This window comes from Colias croceus, chromosome 15 (assembly GCF_905220415.1).
Source record: "Colias croceus chromosome 15, ilColCroc2.1".
Lineage (NCBI taxonomy): Eukaryota > Metazoa > Arthropoda > Insecta > Lepidoptera > Pieridae > Colias > Colias croceus.
The window spans coordinates 4335497-4355794 of NC_059551.1; the positions used below are offsets into that span (position 1 = coordinate 4335497).

Below are 20298 nucleotides of genomic sequence, written 5' to 3' on the forward strand. Positions count from 1 at the left end.
TTAATATTGAGTAGGTATGTTTACGGTAATTTGAAGTAAGGATATACTTTTGATTATTTTTTGTATTTGCGAAGTTTTATTTATTTCTAAGTACTATACTAAATGTCAGCTTATTTAGTCGAAGATGAATGATTGTCTGCCCTCATTTTCAGTGTTTATGCTTTTTCTGTAATTGAACTACTTAAATCGTTAAAACCATAAACACGTAAAATTTTGTGACGTAATAACTATAATATCCCCCAAAATCTATAATATAAAAATGAATCCCAAAATGTGTTGGTAAGCGCATAACTTGAGAACGGCTGAACCGATTTCGTTAATTACGATGATGGTTCTTATGTAGAGAAAACGTAAACATGAACCACGGGCGAAGCCGGGGCGGACCGCTCGTTTAACATATAAAAATGTATTCTTGATAATTGTTTTTGCATATTCATGTTCAATCGGTTATTAATTTCACGCACCTGTGTTTACCCGTAACATAATACATCAATCAATTTAAAGCACCTTATCATGCGAAAATTTCCAATCATTTCACTTAACTTGATTACGGTGTGGAGTAGCATTCAAATGACTCTAATGGCGACTGGAATTCAATTTGCTAAACGTTATGTGCACTCTCATGGTACATTAGTCCTTTGTAAACGCAACATTGAGTGTACGGTACTTGTAGTTAGACGATGTCTATGGGATACCCATGTTTTCATGGTATAAGTATTACATTTGCACGAAGTTTTATTGTTAGCATAGCATAAAAGTAATGAGTTTAAAATTGATGAGATAAACAATTAAACATAAACGAATACTTACGCTCTACAACGCATGTTTTCCACACTTTCTAAATCTAAAGTATGGTTATAATATTGTACAAACAATATTTACAAAATTTGATATTTCGGATTGGTTACAAAATGGAATGTTAAATATCTATCGACTACACATGTATCTATAAATTATAATGTAGAGTTTCAGTTATTTTCAATTAAAAATCTTCATTTTAAAAATGCAAGATATTTTATCGACCAAACACTATTTTTTGTTTGCTGAGTTTTCCTATACATAATACCGGTATATAGGAAACTTCTAATAAACAAAACACCAAAAATATCACAAAGCCTTTGGAATAAAAATATTCCACGACCTTCCCTTTCTAAAGGGTTTTTGGGTTTAACCATATGCATATATTGAGGAATATTTTCCTTGTGTTGTAACACATGAAAGTTAACAAATCATCAGTCTTTTGGCTGAAGCAATATGAATAATTCAAGCTCTATTATTATGTAAATGCACTTTTACTGGAAGCGTAATCTTATTTCTGCCCTGTGTTTAGTTTTATATCACACTGCACTTTGTTTCATTTTCCTTTCAATCTTTTAAAACTGTTTGCTTTATGTTCACATTTTCTATGTCAACTCTTTGAAGGCTATCGAGGGAATTGTTTACAGTTTATAGTTATTGTTTTTAAAAAAACTTTACAAATAGAACATGAGTGCTTCACATGTTGCGATATGTTTGTATTTTTAAGTCTTCTGTGGTTACAACGCATTGCCAGTGAGGATTCACATTTGAAGTTCTTTACAATTGTATTTTTAGTAACTGATATACAGATTTGCTTTTAACTTTCTTAAAGTTAATACTATAAAGTCTTTTTTACACGTAAGCTTCTTAAGTGAATCAATTCTTGAGATACAATTAAAAAACCTCGTTATTATTATGTATAATTTGCATTAATTTTCTTTCGGTTAATTAATATTTTATAATAGGTAATTAAATAATTAATTTTATCCTTTATTAAAAAAAACAAACGAAATTTTATTTATGTTAAACAACAGGTTTAAATAATATTTTTCCAGTTGTCAGAAAATAGACGGGCGGTTTATTTGGTGCTCATTATAAAATGGCTGAGGAGTCATTAGCTTCGTTACTCCACCAAGGACCCTTTAAGACCTTTGGGAAAAGCTTTTTACTGTCATTGTTAACACTTTAGTATAATTTTATTAATACATTTGTGTCAATTCTAAATGGAGAAACATTTTATTAAAATTATTTCGAATATGTTTACACCGCATACGTTGGAATTTTATCCTATATATTCCTTTTCTGGGAAATGTTATTATTACAATAAAATTGTAATCAGAATAATTAGAATTTATACTTATTTAAATTTAATTTCCATACAACATGAATTGTTATTTGTTTGAGATATTTCATGATGGTGCTGCTCTATCATTTCTAAACTAATTTAGTAGTTTTCTAGAATATGCTTAATGAATCTGAGTTGATCCGGAACATTAAATTACGCTCAAAGTTTTTTTGTAGTAATGGTCACCACTTTAATAAATAAAATATGAATATTATGGCTATGATGAACTGCGTAGAGCCCTTTTTACCTATTTATTTGACAATGAATTGGTGGCCAGTTTTGCATTATCATGAAGTTTATTTTATATGGACGTTGAACCTCAAAAAGTTTAAATATAATATTGATAAGGGCACATATATATTTTATATTAATCAACATTAGAAACTGTAATTTTGTTTTTGCATGACTAAGAAAGAAATAAAGATTCACACTTATATTTTTATTAGGCACTATATCAAACGAGACATTAAAGATTTCAGATCATCTTATTCTCTTGTGTAACTTAACATAACTTCTGCACTTAGCGTGGAAGATATTAAGATAATTATAATTGTAAATTTGTGATAACAAGGGTATAATTTTCTGAGATACCATTTACATTCTGTGGAACGGATTCATGGAAATTGGAGTACGTAATACAAATTCTCTGGTTAATTTACAGTCTACTGTAAGGGAAAATTAAATTACGAGAAAATACAAGTGTCTATAACCTTGAGAAAATCTACAGTCTTTAAATGAAATAAATACTGCCTATAATAAATGTAGGTACCTACATTTCGGAGGCTTTCTACAACTGTTACATGATTTTATTAAAAGCCAAACACAGATTTCAAATTTGTTGAACGTAAAATAAATGTAATTCCGAAATCCAGGCTCAATACTTAATACCCAATTTGTCTCTCAATCATAAATGTATAGAGTATTCATATTCAGTATGAAATTAATAACATTAATTAAAACAACATGTTGCGTTGAGTTGCCGGCAATATTTGAGCAGCTGTTGCGAATTTGGACGTGATGTAGGTAGTCCTATTGCTGAACTTTGTGTCCGCCATTTTTGGAATGCGAACACACCAACTCGCACGGTAATGAAATTCCCTACTAAGTATTTTGTATATATACAATATACATACTAACTCTACAAAGAAGATTGTTTGTAGTGTTCATATTATGTGTGTGCAATAACAACAGTAAACTGAACATAAATAACCTTAATAAAAATGTGTAAATGTACCTATTGATTATTCAATATTATGATCGATTCCTATACATTGATTAGTTACTAAAATTTTAATTCAATACAAATCGATTGTGACTACAAATATTATATGTATAAGCATTTAAAAAAATGAAATAAGTTTAATTATACGTTAATTACTTACTAATTCAAAACGACTTCTTTGAGTTTGTCAGTTCATTAAACTTTATATTCTAATTTAATACATATTGAAAACATTCAATTGTATGTAAGACATTTAATGAGATTACTTTTCGACCAGTTTTTAATGACTCTAAAGAAATTAAAATCTTTCTGTTCACAGTAGAAACAAAGTCTTTTTAAATGAATAGTTACATTTTTACAGTTTTATTACAATGCACAGTCGTGCTAAATATCTAAATGTAAAATTTTAGTTCTCACATTTGCGTACTCAAGACATTTTCATTTGTTAGTTCTTATTTCTTTTACAAACGAAATCTTTTACAAACCTGTAGTATACGTAAATGTATTAAAATATAGTGTTGATAATAATTGTAGCAACGCTTTTATTTTACTTTTTTCTTGATATTATAATATGCGTAAATAATCAAACGTTACACAGACATAATCACTCAATACTGGAAGGAAAGTAAATGGAAGAGAAAATATTTGATAATCCCTTATTAAACAGTATATTTTGGAAGTAGGTAATATGCTGTCCTCACTATCTCTAGTACTTTCAGATTCTCCAATATTAATAAAAATAAGTACTAAAAACATGTACAATTACTGTTACCGCCTTTCACCGATATAAGAGACCGCAACCAAGACACTTTGCCATAAATTAAATTTTCTTAGAAAATTACTCGCGAGTCGCTTGGCGTGTGTTTGCCTTTATGTGGATTTATTGTGAGCCAAGAAAATAACATTAACTAAATAGAGTTCTTATTTATCTAAGAAACTGCATCTTTGTGGAAAGTCTGTCTAAATATCTGTGATTACTTCAGATACGTAGTTCTTGTATTTACCTACTTACGTATAAGAAATTCTTAGTACCTACTTGAATTATAAATGGAAAGTTTATGTTGATATAAACGCAAAAAGGGCTGATGCGATCTGGATATAACTTGGCATAGAAAAAGGGAAAGATCTCGAAATTGAGATGTGAAAACCGTTTATAACTATTGTCTTTTAAAGGTACCTATGTAGTAATGTTTTCATTTTGCGAATTCATAAAACAAAATTAACAAACGAATATTTCACGATAAAATCGAAAGAAAACACCACTATACGTCATTTAACACATTGGCGTCATCACTGAGGTAGAAAAACTCTTTGATAGCACGTTTGAAGGCTGCGTGAAATTATGCAAAAATAATTGGCTTCAATAAAACTTGTACTTTAAGCACGTTTTTATGACCTGGTTTCAGAAAAAAATCGCTTGCTCCATAATCAATACTGAGCGCTCTGTTGACAGCATGAATACAGCCTCCGACCTCGCAGTTGGAATTACACAACAGGGCTGTTTGGCTTAATTCTAATTTTTCGTTATTCAATGTTCTCAAATTGTCGTGTGTTTTATCAGTTAGTTTATACGCATAAACTATTTTGTACGTTAACGTTAGTTGCCAAAATTATTGAATTTTATCGCTCATGCAAATACAGTCTACGTTCTTATTGAACGTATTAAACTACACCAAATAATGATATTTATTTAATTAATGACACATCGACTACAAATACCTACAGTTTAAACTCATACAAAATATTATACATAGTGTTATAAAATAATAGATTTACCCAGTATTCGTAGCTGTTTCACAATAATTGTACCTAATGTTATACTCTATATACACTCTATATTTTCGTCTCAACTTTTCCGCTGAGGCCTATTCAATTTGTTCATTTATTCCATCATCGATTCCTTTCTTAATCCCTAGCAAAATCTACACATTTACGCACTATTTGCATAAGCAGATTAGTATCGGTACAGTATTAAGCTCTACACAATATACATATAGTATATCGTGATATGGTCAATACCGGCTTATAGATTTCAGATTTATCGAAAATGGTTTGCAGCAATTCTGTAGAATTGAAACTAATCTCATAATATCGACCGATTTTCAGTTATAGTCCTGAATTTAATGGTTTCAAATTTTAAGCTTGAATAGGTTCGCGATTTGATATGTTTTATATTTTTTACTATTAGTTTAACATCTGAATTATTAACTACAGAAATTAACGTACACTTTACGGGTATATACAAATGTATGGAAAGTTGGAAAATTGTGACCACCCCTTGTGAAATTAGTTTTCACTCGAATGAAACCTACATTACGCATTTGTTAAATGCCAATACAAATTAAATTTCCTATTTCACTTCACTTCACTTCAAGGTTTTTTTCTCTCAATTTAATTCAATGGTAACGAATATGTTTAGCATGTTAGCATAAAAGCGTAAAAAAACGCCTGAAGTCGGCCTCTATTAGCATGAATGTTAAAACAAGTAGGACTGTTTTAAATAGCATTCAACATAAAAAATTTCTCATAATCATAAAAATTTTCACATTTTTTGAATAATTTATCTTTATCCGAATTTACCCAATTTCCTCCTGGGTGTAATAATAAAATTCACAAAATATAATAAAGACAAAATTAATATGTAACAGCATCTTATCAAAGGTTCCATATCACTGGGATACCACGAAAGGGAATGTAGCCAAAACTCTGACAATATTACTAATTATACATTAAATAAAATACCACAATAACATGCTATGTTAGAACAAAGTAAAAGTGTCATCGTGTCTGAGTAAAGTGTACCATAAAAATGTAAGACAAGTAGGAATGATGAACAAACAGATATATCAATAACAACAAATTTTAACCCTTCTGTCTCTAATTTGTATGGCTTCTATGTACTACATGTATATAGGCCGTATATGCTAACATTCGCGATGTCCCCCCTTGCATGAAATTATCATAAAATCAACATATTACACAGATTGCAATTTAGGAAATTATCTGTAGGTAACGTTAAATTTTATAGCTATGTATAACTTATATGTTAGACCGTGCGTTTGTTCAGTTATAACCTAGAAACTTACTTTTATTAAAAAAAACCATAGTTAACAATAAGAAAAATAAATTAAAGCGATAGATTGATAATGCCTAAAGGGAGCTAAATTGTAATACTCGGTTACTGATGGACATCGGTTACATAATATAAATTCATAATAAATTGAAGACATTCTGTCTGTTATACAAAATCCTGCTGGGAAATAATAATTGCCTTAACATTATACAAAAACACTGCCCCGGTTACGGAATAATATTTGTGTATTAAATGAAATTCCCAACTTTATAAGCAGGAGCGTTAAACAATATTTTTCATGGAAATATCAAAGAGTTTTTAACGTTTTTAAATTAGAGTTATTCATAAATCCAGCAAATAATCTTTATTCCTGAATGTAAAACTCGCGTAAAAACAAGCCCAAGAAAAGGCTGACTATTTTGCATTTTCCCCAAGATCAGTATTTTATTCATGGAATTAAGTGAAAGAAAGGTCCCTTCTAATTTGTTAATTAACACTGTATCTGGATAAACATTATTTTCTCTTCGTCCGTTATATTACGTCTTTCGACTCGTAAACCCGAGCGTTCTCTTTAAGGCTTGTCAACGTCGTAAATACATCATAAAATGGGGGAAACAGGCATTTTTAAGACGCCTCACCTTAAAATCTAAGCTTCGTTGGATACTTTGTAGGGAATAGGGATTAGTTCTTAATGTGGGTCAACTATGTAAATATAGAGGTAATTGATAGATTTAACAAGGATTAGGTAAGTTATGCTTTTGTATACGTTTCTTGAATACCTATGAACTTTATGTGATAATATTGTCTTCAAAAACGTTTATAACTAAAATTTACCTTTTTTATGAAGATATTTAAAGAAACTACCTTTCATATTATATCCTGTAGTGATAAATCGCAACTCAAAGTACTTAGTCAGCATTGAAGCAAACTAAAAACGTTTATAGCCTTTCAGTTAGTTCGAGAACAGTTCTAGTTTGCATCTACAATCCTAGTCGACAATCACCAATCAAATAACGCTTTTACAGCTATTTTGCTTACTGTTCAAAATCGAGTGATTCTCCACTTGTTAATAAGAGTAATATCGTAGCTTTCAGTACCATGCATGATCGTAGCGTCAAACATGATTGATGAAGCGATTCGGAGTGCCGCTTTATTGGAAATTACCCTGAAGAAGTGCATTTCCCCCGCGATACAGCCACACAGTTACATCATAGATTGGTATATACAGATATGTATGTGTGTATTAAATCTGTACAGCTATAAAAAGAGTATGGAGGCATTTGTATAATTTCTAATGAAAAATAACCTAAGGCTTTTTAATAATTTTTATTGAAATACAATAATTATGACTTTAATACATAACTTCTAAAATGTCTATGCGTCAATAAATCGTAAGTATTATAAAAACAAGTATTGCGGTAATGAAATAGGGAGAAAATATTTGTATAGATATGAACTGTGTATTAAATGCCTGCAAATAAGAACGAAGTTTTTATTTTTATTTAAACTTTATCAGATTTAAAAAGAGCATCTACAAAAGTTTCTTGCAAGCTTTGAAGAAACTGCTTTCTGAATCGGCGGACCGTAGTTGTTAAATAATATGACGATTCAAATGCACTTCTAAAAGAAGTCTTGTTGAATCAATATAAATATTTCTGAGTTCGAGTTTCAAAGACTTCGCTTCCATTTTTATTGTAATTGAGTACTAGTTGCATTTATTTTTCTAGGATTCAGTTCTAACTTCTAACGAGAAAAGTTCGAAGATGAAAATACCTATGTTTTTGTGTTTTTGATTCCTTACAACATTTATGATGAATTAGTAAAGTTTCAATGGGACTGCTTAAATATGTATATGTAGAATAAATCACGAACAGAGAAAACCTGACTTAAGGTAAATGTAAAGGTAAGGTAAATTTAAGGGGGCCATTTTACTTGATTTTCGAATTTTTCCTACTAAGTGGGTTGCCATACGTTTATAGAAACGTGAGAGATATAAGCGAGCCTCCGAACATCCATAAAATCGTGTTACCTGATGCCTATTGGAAGGAAGTTCCTCCATCAGTCTGTGAAGTGAATCTCATAAATTCAAAGCGTCACAGCTTCCCACGGATTTAAATCGGAACTAACCCGTTAAACTGATTGATCTACATAGCGGCTGACCCATTTTTATTTTCTAAAATTGGAAAGCCTCGGTTCTCCTGTCACGGATCGATCCGGGGAGAATAAATATAATGTATGGGGTTGACTAATCCCGTTACATAATTTTTATCTTATCTAGCTCTACCTGCTTGACCCGATACCTACCGAAACAAAAATAGCCTATGATATTCAGTGATAATTATTATTCTGCTTTCTATTCATATCTATACTAATAATATAAAGCTGAAGAGTTTGTTTGTTTGTTTGTTTGAACGCGCTAATCTCAGGAACAGGTCCGATTTGAAACATTCTTTCGGTGTTAGATAGCCCATTTATCGAGGAAGGCCTAGCCATGCTCGTGAAACCGCGAAGCGTATCTACTTAGTAAGTATATAAAAATATTTCAAACAGTAACCATACATGGTAATAAACAGCTTATAATACTAGCGAACATTCCATTAAACTAAAAGAGCTTACGCTAGCACATAATGCGTTCAAACGAGGTATCTAATGTTGTACAAGATTAAAATCAAACTTTCATCCCATTAGCACTATAAACACTGTTAGCAAACAAAGGTTCTAATTCACATCAAGAGCTAATCTGCACTAGCTGGCATATTGAAGCACGTCTACAACTTAAACTCGAACTTTCCTGGAACCCCGCCCGAGTGTACTAACACTTTTATTTCATATAGCATGTGAAATTGACTGGCTTTGAAACGAATTTTGCACTTATTACTATTGCTTTGGAACAAAGTTATTTGAATTTCAGCTCCATTCAGCTTTTAGTGATTATACATATTTGAAAGGTAAAGGATAGAGGCAGATTTACGATTTGCGCTGCTAATTAGCTGGTGTGAGCTTAATCAAAATTGGAATTTAATTTCGTGGAAAAAACGTGCACCGGGTCAAGGTGTTCCGATACTACAAATTATACTAGGAATTAATTACAATTTACCCATTGACTAGTGACTATAATTCTTAAATTAAAAAATCTCTATAATAATTTCTTTTAATAGAAATTATTACATTAGGGCTGAATAAGTAAATGTAATACGACTATTGTAAAAAAAATTATGTTGGGAAATTAAACAATAACAACGCACGACATAATTATTTCCACATTATATCTTCAAGCGTAGACTAAGTTTACGTACGTCGTAAATGAATAAATACTCAAAACTGTTAACTACCTGTAATTACTAAGTTTACAAGAAGAATGTAAATCTGTTTTACAACGAAATCTGAACTAAAATACGCTTCTAAAAATGTTTTTGAACCCGTGTTGACTGCCGAAAAACTGAAGTGGCTTCATTCATCTGTCTATGAAAGTCTGAAATAAATGGGACATTCACGCTCAAGGCAAAAAAGACGCATAGCTATCCCTAGTCTTCATTCACCACAATCAGGTGACCTGGTTGTTTACAAATGAAGGTAAATTCATTTTTTTCGGTAAATGGAATATTTTGCGCTAGGATATTCAGGTCATATTTTCGCTTCGTGAATTAACAAGGCAGTTTTTACTAGTTACTGCTTCTTTTTGTGGTTGAACAGATTTATCTTAGTTTTTCTACTCTCTTTCTCGGTAGAGACCACGAGACGGTAGAGCGAGGAAAATATTGGACCAAATATTATTGTTAAGTATACATGAAAACGAATGAATGAAACGAATTTAGGCGTTTATTTTTTTACTATATACCTATTACCTAGTAAGTAAGTCTCGGAAATAAATAAAATCTGAAAATATCTATAAATTTTTTGGTTCATTAGTTTTTATGTTCAAAATAATTGATTATTAGTAAAGATGTGGCTTGTGGTTATAACTGATTTGCATTCCGGGTGTTTACCTGAGATTGTGTGCGCTAATGTTGGTTCGAAATGCTAATGTACTCGCATTCGGTTCACCACTAATTTCAGGAATGGATCATGTGCGGATTGGTAGGTTATTTGAAAGCGGTTAGCGAGATTACAATTTGTACAAGAATTTACCTTGTAGTATGGGAACTATTGAAAAAGCTTCTATAACAGTTTATTAACAGTTTTCAGTGTATCAGGAAACATAATTTGAATAATGATTTTTACTAGATATTATATTTTAATATGATACTAGGCTATGTGTGTTTAGCTTGTAAAGAATCAATTTTGAAACAATCATAATCGTCGTATGAAATGTCGTCGTAAGCCTTGTGAATCTTTGAATGAACAATTCTCCATATTGATTTCAATAGTTGCACGTGGTAGAGCTGCATTTGATATGTGTCTGTCATGGAACTTAATATTCTATATTTCGACCTTAGATTTCGACTTTCAGACAGACAGAATTTCAGAACTACAGTTCAGAATACAATTGCTGACGTCACTAGCAAACTAGGTACTGTAAGCTACTCAACTAAAGTTATAATTTGCCGCTCGAAGTAATTTACAGTATAGATCTCCAATATGTAAAACATTAAACAACCTAAGTTAGGACTATGTTCATAGTAAATGGAATGCTTATTTATGTTTATACATACTAATCTCATTTATTACTTGGGTAGATTTTCGGGGAATTTCATTAATGGTAATGACACAATATGATCAAATTACATTAGTGTAGGCAAAAATTAAGTATATTGGTAATTCCTTTGCGACATTGTTTAGTTAAAATTATAGTGAGTACTAAAAATACAAATGACCTAACATACCTAACTAGTAACTACCTCATTCCACTAGCAGAAAAAAAAAATGTTGTGTGGTTTTATGAAAACACGGTAAAAGTGAAACTTTTTTTCACACTATAGACATTTAACTAAAAATTATCGTATTTGTACGATAATTATCGTACGTATCGTCACGCGACATGCGCTACACAGACCAAAAAGTTTGAGACGATGTAATAAAATTTCACTTTAATAACTTTAGTATAGCTTATAAACAATCTGGCGTGTTAAAAATACATTACATACAATCGGTGCAATACTGTTATGATTGAGTAGTCGAGTACTTATATTTAACTTATTGAAAATCATATAGTGCCCATTTTTTCAAGCATTCTGATAATCATATTTTCCAGTATGTCGCTTCATTCCCGTAGCTATCACTGTAAAAGCCTCACATGCAGTGTTACATTCCATTGTTATAAAACAATTTACCATGCGTCCATGAGACCTTTATCGCTTTTTTATTAAAAGCAAACATTGTCAGTTTGAACAAAAATATACAAGCCGATTTATTTTATTCTTCTATAGGTATGTGGTACGATTTGTGATATAGGAATTATCAACACACCGTTATCAAGTTAAATTCGTTAGTTAAGCGTCTAGTTATTATACATAATGAAATGCAAAACTATTCTCATCACTTTAGTTTATATAAGTTTTTTTTAATAAACTACATAGCCTACATCGTCTAAACTTATCCGTCTTTCAACGAAACTCAGAAGAAACATCAAACTACAAACTGTTTCCGATTTCGTATACGTGAAGCTTGCCAACGAACAAAGTTTAACTTTAATAATATACACTATATCTACTTACGTCTATAATATCGAGAACTTAAAAGCAAAAGACAATAGAATATAGATCTTCAGCGGATTTTTGCAAGTTTGAACGTCGTCGAGTCAATACAGATCGCTTTAAGTTTGCGGATATCTTTAACGTTGAGACATTTTACGTAATATTAAAGAGAAGATTACTTACCTATATAATTTTTTTAACTGGATGTCTAGATAATGTTTTAGTATAATATGGCATGTTTTATATACATTTCATTGTTTAAAGTTGTTTCATTGGATCATATATATTCATGGAACATTCGTGTTTGAGTTATTATTACTCGCATAAAGAGTTGATCAAGAATTGTAAATATTGAAATGAATTAAATTCACTTTTCAATTTACTTTCCTACTCGAAAGCTTTTTGTATAATTTATTACAGAATTTAATGGCAAAGAGCACTCACATTTCACCTCGTTTAAAGCCTCAATTTACGTTTTAAATTATTGGATAATTCAGTGGCTGTTATATTTCTACAGTTTCGGTTATCGTGAAGGGAAAATTGATGATCGACATAAACATGCGCGATGCAAATGTGAAATGTGCCAATTTACGATACATTGCGAACAAGATTTAATGAGTGTTGGAACGGGTTTGGAATTTTTGAGTAAATAAAAAATATTTTAAATATTTTTTACTCATACCATTACGGTATGAAGTGAAGATATCCACATCATACCGTATAGATAGAATTATTTTTAAACCACATAATCGCATATGTAGTTACCTACGTACTTTCAAAAATGATCCAGAAATGCACATGAATTTCTATTCAAGCTTTATATCGATACGAATTTTCATATTGCATCCATGAAATATTATGCAGACTTGAGACTTGACAGAGAAGTAACGACAAAGTGATTTTCAATGTTTTAACGGTTCCTATTTCTTACTATTACACGTATTTTAGCTACGTTGAATTTACAGCTGGAAAATGTTTTAAAAATGAGTAAAAAAATAAAATGAAATACCTATCTTATTGAATATTGGAAAAACCGTAGCCTATTTTACGAAGCTGATATAAAGCTTACTAATGGTAAAGACTTTTTATAATCGGTTTTATTTTAGAATTAAATTAAGATACAAGCTTTTATAGCCTATTTATATAATTTTATAGCCTCTTTATTAAATTAGGTTATTATAATCTAATAATTTATCTATTGTTACAGGCGAGCGCGGGCTAGCGCGAATGTTTCCTGGAGATGCGAGCGCCGGGGCGCGTGAGCAGTGCCCTACTGCTGCCCATCGCTCTGCTGTCCTTGCCGACGAACGCTGCCAACGTCACAGCGTATCGGGTAAATAAATATAATGTATAAAATAATAAACAGACAGTAATTTTTAAGTATACCTACACCACGTAGCCGTACTGGTAATTGTTTTGATAGTTCGCTTATTTAATAGTGATCTTTGGGGATCCATCCAATCCTACTGGACTGCTTAAATAGTCTGCAAGTTGCTCGGCCGAGCATGAGCTAGAATATATACACGTAACATATGAACACAATTCATCACTGCTATATTATGTTTGGTACGGAATGGTAGATATTAATTTGAATTTACAAAGCACCGTACGGTGATAATATACCTAATAATAAAAATAAAAACTTAAGATATGATTTTCAATCCTATTCCACTCCAACTCCAAAATGTGTATTTCATAAAAAAATAACAAAATGTAATTTTCTTGAACGCTAGAAAATTGGTGAAATTTACAAATCATTCAAGATCTCTTGGGCACAATAGTGAGTTAACACGATTTTAGTTAACCGTAAAATTCCTGTAATGGAATAAACTGCGTCCCATTTATTTGATCACTTCAGGCGAATTTCATTTCAGTATAAGTTCATTTTAAACGGTACGGATTAAATTATCCGTTTGAGGTTCTGTTCAAGACTTTACAACTATTTTGTTGGAATAAATACTGAACAAGAATATAAATGATTGATGTTTTTAACGATTTCTTTATAAAGATACTAACTTGAGAACATATTCAATACTTACATATACAGGGTGTCCCACTATTAGTATACTAAGCGCGAAGGGACTTGTAGTTTTGCATACACTGATCACATAAAAAATATTTAAATTACAAAATTACGTGAAAAATTTTTTGCTAAATTTTTCCTTAAAATCCATGTATTCTTCTCTAGCTTCGCGCAGCCGGCATATACCGCTTCGCTAATGTTAGCATTTTGTCTATGAAAACATAATCTTAAACGATTGTTCTCGTGCGGGTGGTAAAGTTGGGCGGGTTGGTTGTTAGGGTATACACATGGAATTCTAAGAATTCCTCTATTTGAAAAAAAATGCGTCTGGAATTTTATAAGTATTTTTTACGTGCTTAGCGTATGCAAATCAACAAGTCCCTTTGCGCTTAGTCAAAAAAAAAAATCAAAAAATCAAAATTATTTATTTGGAACACAACAACACATTACAAAAACTTTATGCACGATGGCACCCATAAAAGCTTAAATAAGCTGCGGCACAGGTGCCAACGCCCACCAAGTTAGTATACCAAAAGTACCCTGTATAGGTACACATAAAAAGTCTAAGATTTCAGAAAACAGAAATAATTTTCAATAATCGGAAAACAAATCTATAAAAAAACAAAAACAAAGCAGTAATCTTCGTTCATGTCGACCTCATTCAGGAAAATACGATATTTCTCTTTCTTAGAAAATGGATTTAAATAAATGACATGTCGCCGGATTTGTGATCATTTCGAAACCAAGAAAGGACGCCTACATAATAAACAAGATATCTTAAATAACACCATATAGGAAAATTCTGCTCTGATATTTTCTCGATTCCAATAATATATGCTTTCTAAATTCCTATGTCTTATGTATATGTATGTTTGTTTATCTAACAAAGATTAGACCATAAAATTTATCATAATAATGTCCTTTGCAATATGTATCAAAATCAATATTATTTGTTTAATTATACTTAACAAATACCTTACAAATACTTACTCTTCAATGACTATATCAATTTAAAAAAATGTATCACAATCTATTGCGTAGTTTTAGGGACATATGGAAAGAGAAAGCGATGATTTAGTTAGGTTATAGAATTTAATGCTATGTCTTCTAGAACTAAAACGACTTATAGGAAAACAAAACTTAAGGAAGTTCCACATTCCAGTCTCTAACGTTCAATCAAAAACCCAATAGTGAATCTGAACTATTTGAGCCAATAGCAACTTCGCCAATTACATGGATTGATTGTAAAATAGACCACTATAATTCATTTAAGGTCTTTCTGGAACATATTATTTTATCAATTCACAGAAATAACGAAAAAAAGACAAATAATACAAATTTTGCTCGATGTAAAACTAACATTAAAATTATGCCAACTTTCATGATATAATTTTGCATTGTAATTCCATTTCATAAATGTGTGCAAAACTGCAACTCACTAAGAACCAAGTTTTCTTGTAAAATTGAAATTCATCTGATAACTTTTAATTATCTACTTAGAGAGAACATTAAAATATAACAATCTGAGACTCGATTACACATTTTCAATTTTATTATAATAATATTTTCATTCATTTCTCGGAATTGAGTAGAATCATAGAATCTTACAGTAATGTTATGAAAAACGTAATTGATATAAAATTCAAAGCATTTTCAGTATTATTTTGTAGACTTAGACGACGCGTAGCAACTCGTAGCTCGTAGAATGTGTAGACCGTCGTAGCACTAGTTTGCTTTCTACGTAAAGCAGAAAATAATGAAAGCTTTATTGTCTTTAACTCTACATTTTTCAAGTACAATAAAAGTGGTATGTTGTATATGAATTCCATGCTTCAATAATAAAATATTATGAATCAAAATATAATACTATATTTTATTTGTTAGCTTAAAACCTATTCAGGCTACATTTTACTACATCGTCAATCACAGAAGGGTTAGTCTTAAAATACTTTTATGATCAGCTTCTCCTACTTTACATACATATATTAAGTCATGAAGGTTAAAAAGAAGGGTATAAATACAAAATAACTAATCAAGCAACTAATCAGTGCGGATAAAAGCTACAGTAATACTAACGGTACGTTAGATTCTACACAATACGATTCTGAAACAAATGCTCGATTCACCCCTTTTAACATTGAGAAATTACTCGAATGCTCCCTTTTTTCCTGTAGTTAAACATGTGCTTGCATCAAGATAATAGATAAATAACGACAGTGGAAATACTAAATTGCGAACGGGTATTTTATACTTTCTGAATAGAAAAAAGAATCCATATCATCATCACGTTGATTAAAACTTAAATAAAATCGTAAGATAAGGTAACATTTATTTCGTATTTTTCGTATTAATTCAAAACGTCGAAAATCAATCAGATTACAAACATTCGTTCTCGGAGAATCAATTGTCCCAAATTGTTTTATTGAACCAAACAATGTCTTTCTGCCACACCCTTATATTCAACATTTATACAAAGAGAACTCATTATCTCGATATCTTTATAAATCAATTAGAAAACTAATAACTATACGTTGAAGGTATTGTGCATTGTTCTAGCTCATTGGCCTAATGCTCCGATGAACCGACGTCAATTAGCTAAACAACTGTGTATTATTAGATTCTATTATGATTTATAGTGAGCTTTGTTTGTGTGGTTTTTGCTTTTGATACAAAGTAGGGATAATAAAATGTACGCTATAAGTGGACTACTGTGACGGTAAAAGTGAAATACCTTTGTATTATTTTTCTTTTATAATAAATGAAATGGTGACAAAGATATATGATTTATTCTTTCATTATTCATATACTAATTAAATTAAAGCTTTGTTGTAGGTATGTGAAAATTTTAAAACAAAATGACTGTGAAATGGCAGAAATAGTAGACGATATTGCTAGGTAAAAATACCCATGTAAGTCTCTTTCATTTATATTTTAAACGAAATACATTACGTTATTTCCCAATCTAAGTATAGTATATCTAACGAAGTATACGTTCATTCTATATTCACATTTATGTGACAATATCAAGCGTTAGAAACTATTGGTTTGAGTTTAAAACGGGCTTAATTATCGAGATATTACCACGTTTCAGTGCTCCGCTCATTCGAAACTCATTAGCGATTTAATAGACAACCATACATGCTATTAACCGAGTGTTTGTTCGTCAGTGCTCATCAAATTATATGGACATAATATATTTTATATTGTCTCTTAACAGAACGGAAATTGCATGTATAGTGTATGATGCAAACAATTTCTGTTCATGTTTAACAAATAATTATTTATCGACGTAGTTGTTTGTTTACTTACCTATTTGAAAAAAATAACCATCTTATATAGGACTCCGGTGAGGAAAGGAGTAAAGAAAACAAATGTTTTAAACATCTATTTTTAATAGTAGCTTTTTGACCTTTCTCCATTTTTACTTCGGGTTCGCTATCCTAATCCTTTTTCTCAAGAAATGTTGGTCCTTGACAGGTATAAATTACCTGCGGGAAATTATCAGGGTCTCTTTTGATAACTGTTATCTATATCTGTTGTGCTAGACCCATATCACAGCTATTTGATCCTAACTCAAGTGTCAGTACTTAGCTTATTTGTTTTATTTATATTTGGCCAATATAAGATACACATACCATCGTATCTCTATAATATTTTTAACGCTTGTCAGGTATTCATGTCATAGGATATATTGCTGCAGTTTCTGTAGGTAAATGAGATTTGGGTGCGATACAGTTCTCATATTTTTTGTCAAACACTAATTTATTGTTGAGATTCTTTGAAGTCATGAAGTGACATTCTAACAAATGTATTGATGAAAAAGGACAATTTTGAAAAAACAATTGCTTAAATTAAAGCTTTTTTCATTGTTTCAGTATTGGTTAAACGAATTGAAAAGTTATCTTAACGCAACGTAACTAGAAAAGTTTGAAAATCAATCGTTAAATTTCTATTATGACATACCTATACTATAATACCAGCCAACAACAAACTTTAATATTAAGAAATATTAACGTATTTAATTTGAATAATCGCACAAAAATTCAATAAAGTCGTAGGTAGGTATAAGAAGAGACACCAAAAATCCAATTAAATTTTTATGTTCTAGTGCCCTGTTTTCAGAATAGTTGAGATTCAAAGAAAACCATTAAGAAGTTTCAAGTGGAATCCGCAAATACAACGACAGTTATTGGTTTGGTTAACTTTGCAAAGGTTTTCTAGTGAGATTAAATCAAAACCTTTTTTTTTCTTTTATAACTTCGATTCAAATGCGATAGGCTATAACTTATATTTTATTTTCCAATGCTTTAAATCTTACCTTTCCACTGTATATTTAAGTTTGAAAAATTTAATTCTTCTTATTTGAATTGATACAATCAAAATAAAATTTCCTGCCGCTCTTCATAATTCATAACACCATCATTTAAGAAGTGATACCTATATTGGAAATTATACTATAAATAGATAGATACTAGATAAGATAGAGAAGAGGTTTATTTATATTTGTAACAAGACCAAAAAGCCGGTGTATTTTTTTTTTCAAAAAGTATCGTATTTATATAAGATTGAAAATTGAGCAAGGATACCAAGCCATAGTCACATACATAAACTTATCTTTCGTTTCGCGTCACGGGTAATATTAAGTACGCACAATTGAACGAATAAAATAATGTATAACTGTGTCTGTGTCTGATTTTCTTGTTACAAGTTCAATTATTGTACCTGTAATGTATGGAAATCTTAATTATCTCTACACTCCATAAAATAATGTAAAATCTTATGACTAATTGTAATTATGTTTAATTTAATATATTATTAATAATTATATTGATCTTGCTAACCTCCTCTTTTTGAAGTCGCTAAATAAGGTGATGTGTGTGGTAAATAGGTGTGGCTCCATCAGTTACTTAAAATAATAAACAGGCAAATAAAAAATACCTGCTTTACTCCATAATTAATGAACACGATAACTTTAGAACGTTGACAAAGTAACAAAACAACGTGAAAAATTAAGTCTTGAAATTTAACACTCAACAAAGCGCTCACCGTCGAGGACTAAAACAATTTAACTAAATATCTATTTATTTTATTTTATTTTATTTATTTAATACTTTTATCTATTATATTAATACATAAAAGATAGTAAAATGTGCATCAGCTTGGAGTGTAATTAAATCGATTATTAATTTCCCCGACCTGTCTTCGTTCTATATTGCACGGAAATTCTGCCTCAAATGGCATTATTGCTACAAATAGTTTCATTTGGTTGGGGATCTTTAATGTAAATTAAACGGTACAATTTCCTGTGGATATTTTGTTATGTAATTTAATCGAAACACTGTGATAAACTTAAATATGAGAAACGTATAAAAAATAACTACTTATAAAGGTGCAGAAAACTATGTCGGGTATTAAAAAACCTAGCTCCTATGATTTTGACCTAGGTATGAACTTATGTACTATAAGATAAGCATTATGATTTGAGATAATTTTTTAAAAAAGCGATAATTTGTTATAAAATACTCCTTTTAAAATGTTACATAGAGTAACGAAATAAAATAACATATTTTTAGAAAGGTATTTAATCTGTTCACAAGAGGGTTATAAATTATAAAATTTTATTGTGCGCTACATTTTATTACCTACTTCAAATTATTTAGTGTTACGTGCTGCAGATAATGTTTCTATTTTTAGTTTTATATAAATTAAAAATATTAAAGATCGGTTAAAATAAATACACTTACTGCATTATTTAACTAATTAAGGTAAATATTTATTTATAAATCGAAGTAATGTCGAAGTTTCTTTGAGGATTGATGGGAAAGGTACCTTACTTCACTCGACCGTGTTTCAAAATAATAGCTATATTATGTATTATAAAAATCTAGAATCGTTACTGTGTTGTTATTACTAATACTACTATCAGCCTATAGAAAACAAAAAATGTTACATAATAATATCATCTTGTAAGTAAAAAAATAAATACTAATAAAGTCGACCACTAAAAACTTTATTTGTACATTTTAAACAAATTATTGGAGTAGTTTCAACATTTAGTCAACATTATCTCACGGGTTAAGGAATTTACCGGCGTCCCTTGGTCTAGACACGAGTTCAATGTGGGTACAAGAAATAAACACGTGCTCTGTGTTTCATATTAAAAATGTTGAAATTTTCTTAAAGTACTTACTGGCATCATATTAA

General features: G+C 30.3%; 1 protein-coding gene across 1 annotated transcript in view; it reads left to right on the forward strand.

The window, feature by feature from the left end:
- Window positions 1–20298, forward strand: part of LOC123697868 (probable G-protein coupled receptor CG31760) — a 40078-nt gene that overhangs the window by 10578 nt on the left and 9202 nt on the right. Inside the window, exon 2 of the mRNA XM_045644427.1 lies at window positions 13279–13404. Coding sequence (XP_045500383.1) covers window positions 13312–13404 — 93 coding nt within the window. The 5' untranslated portion in view covers window positions 13279–13311. The remainder of the gene's footprint in view (window positions 1–13278; window positions 13405–20298) is intronic.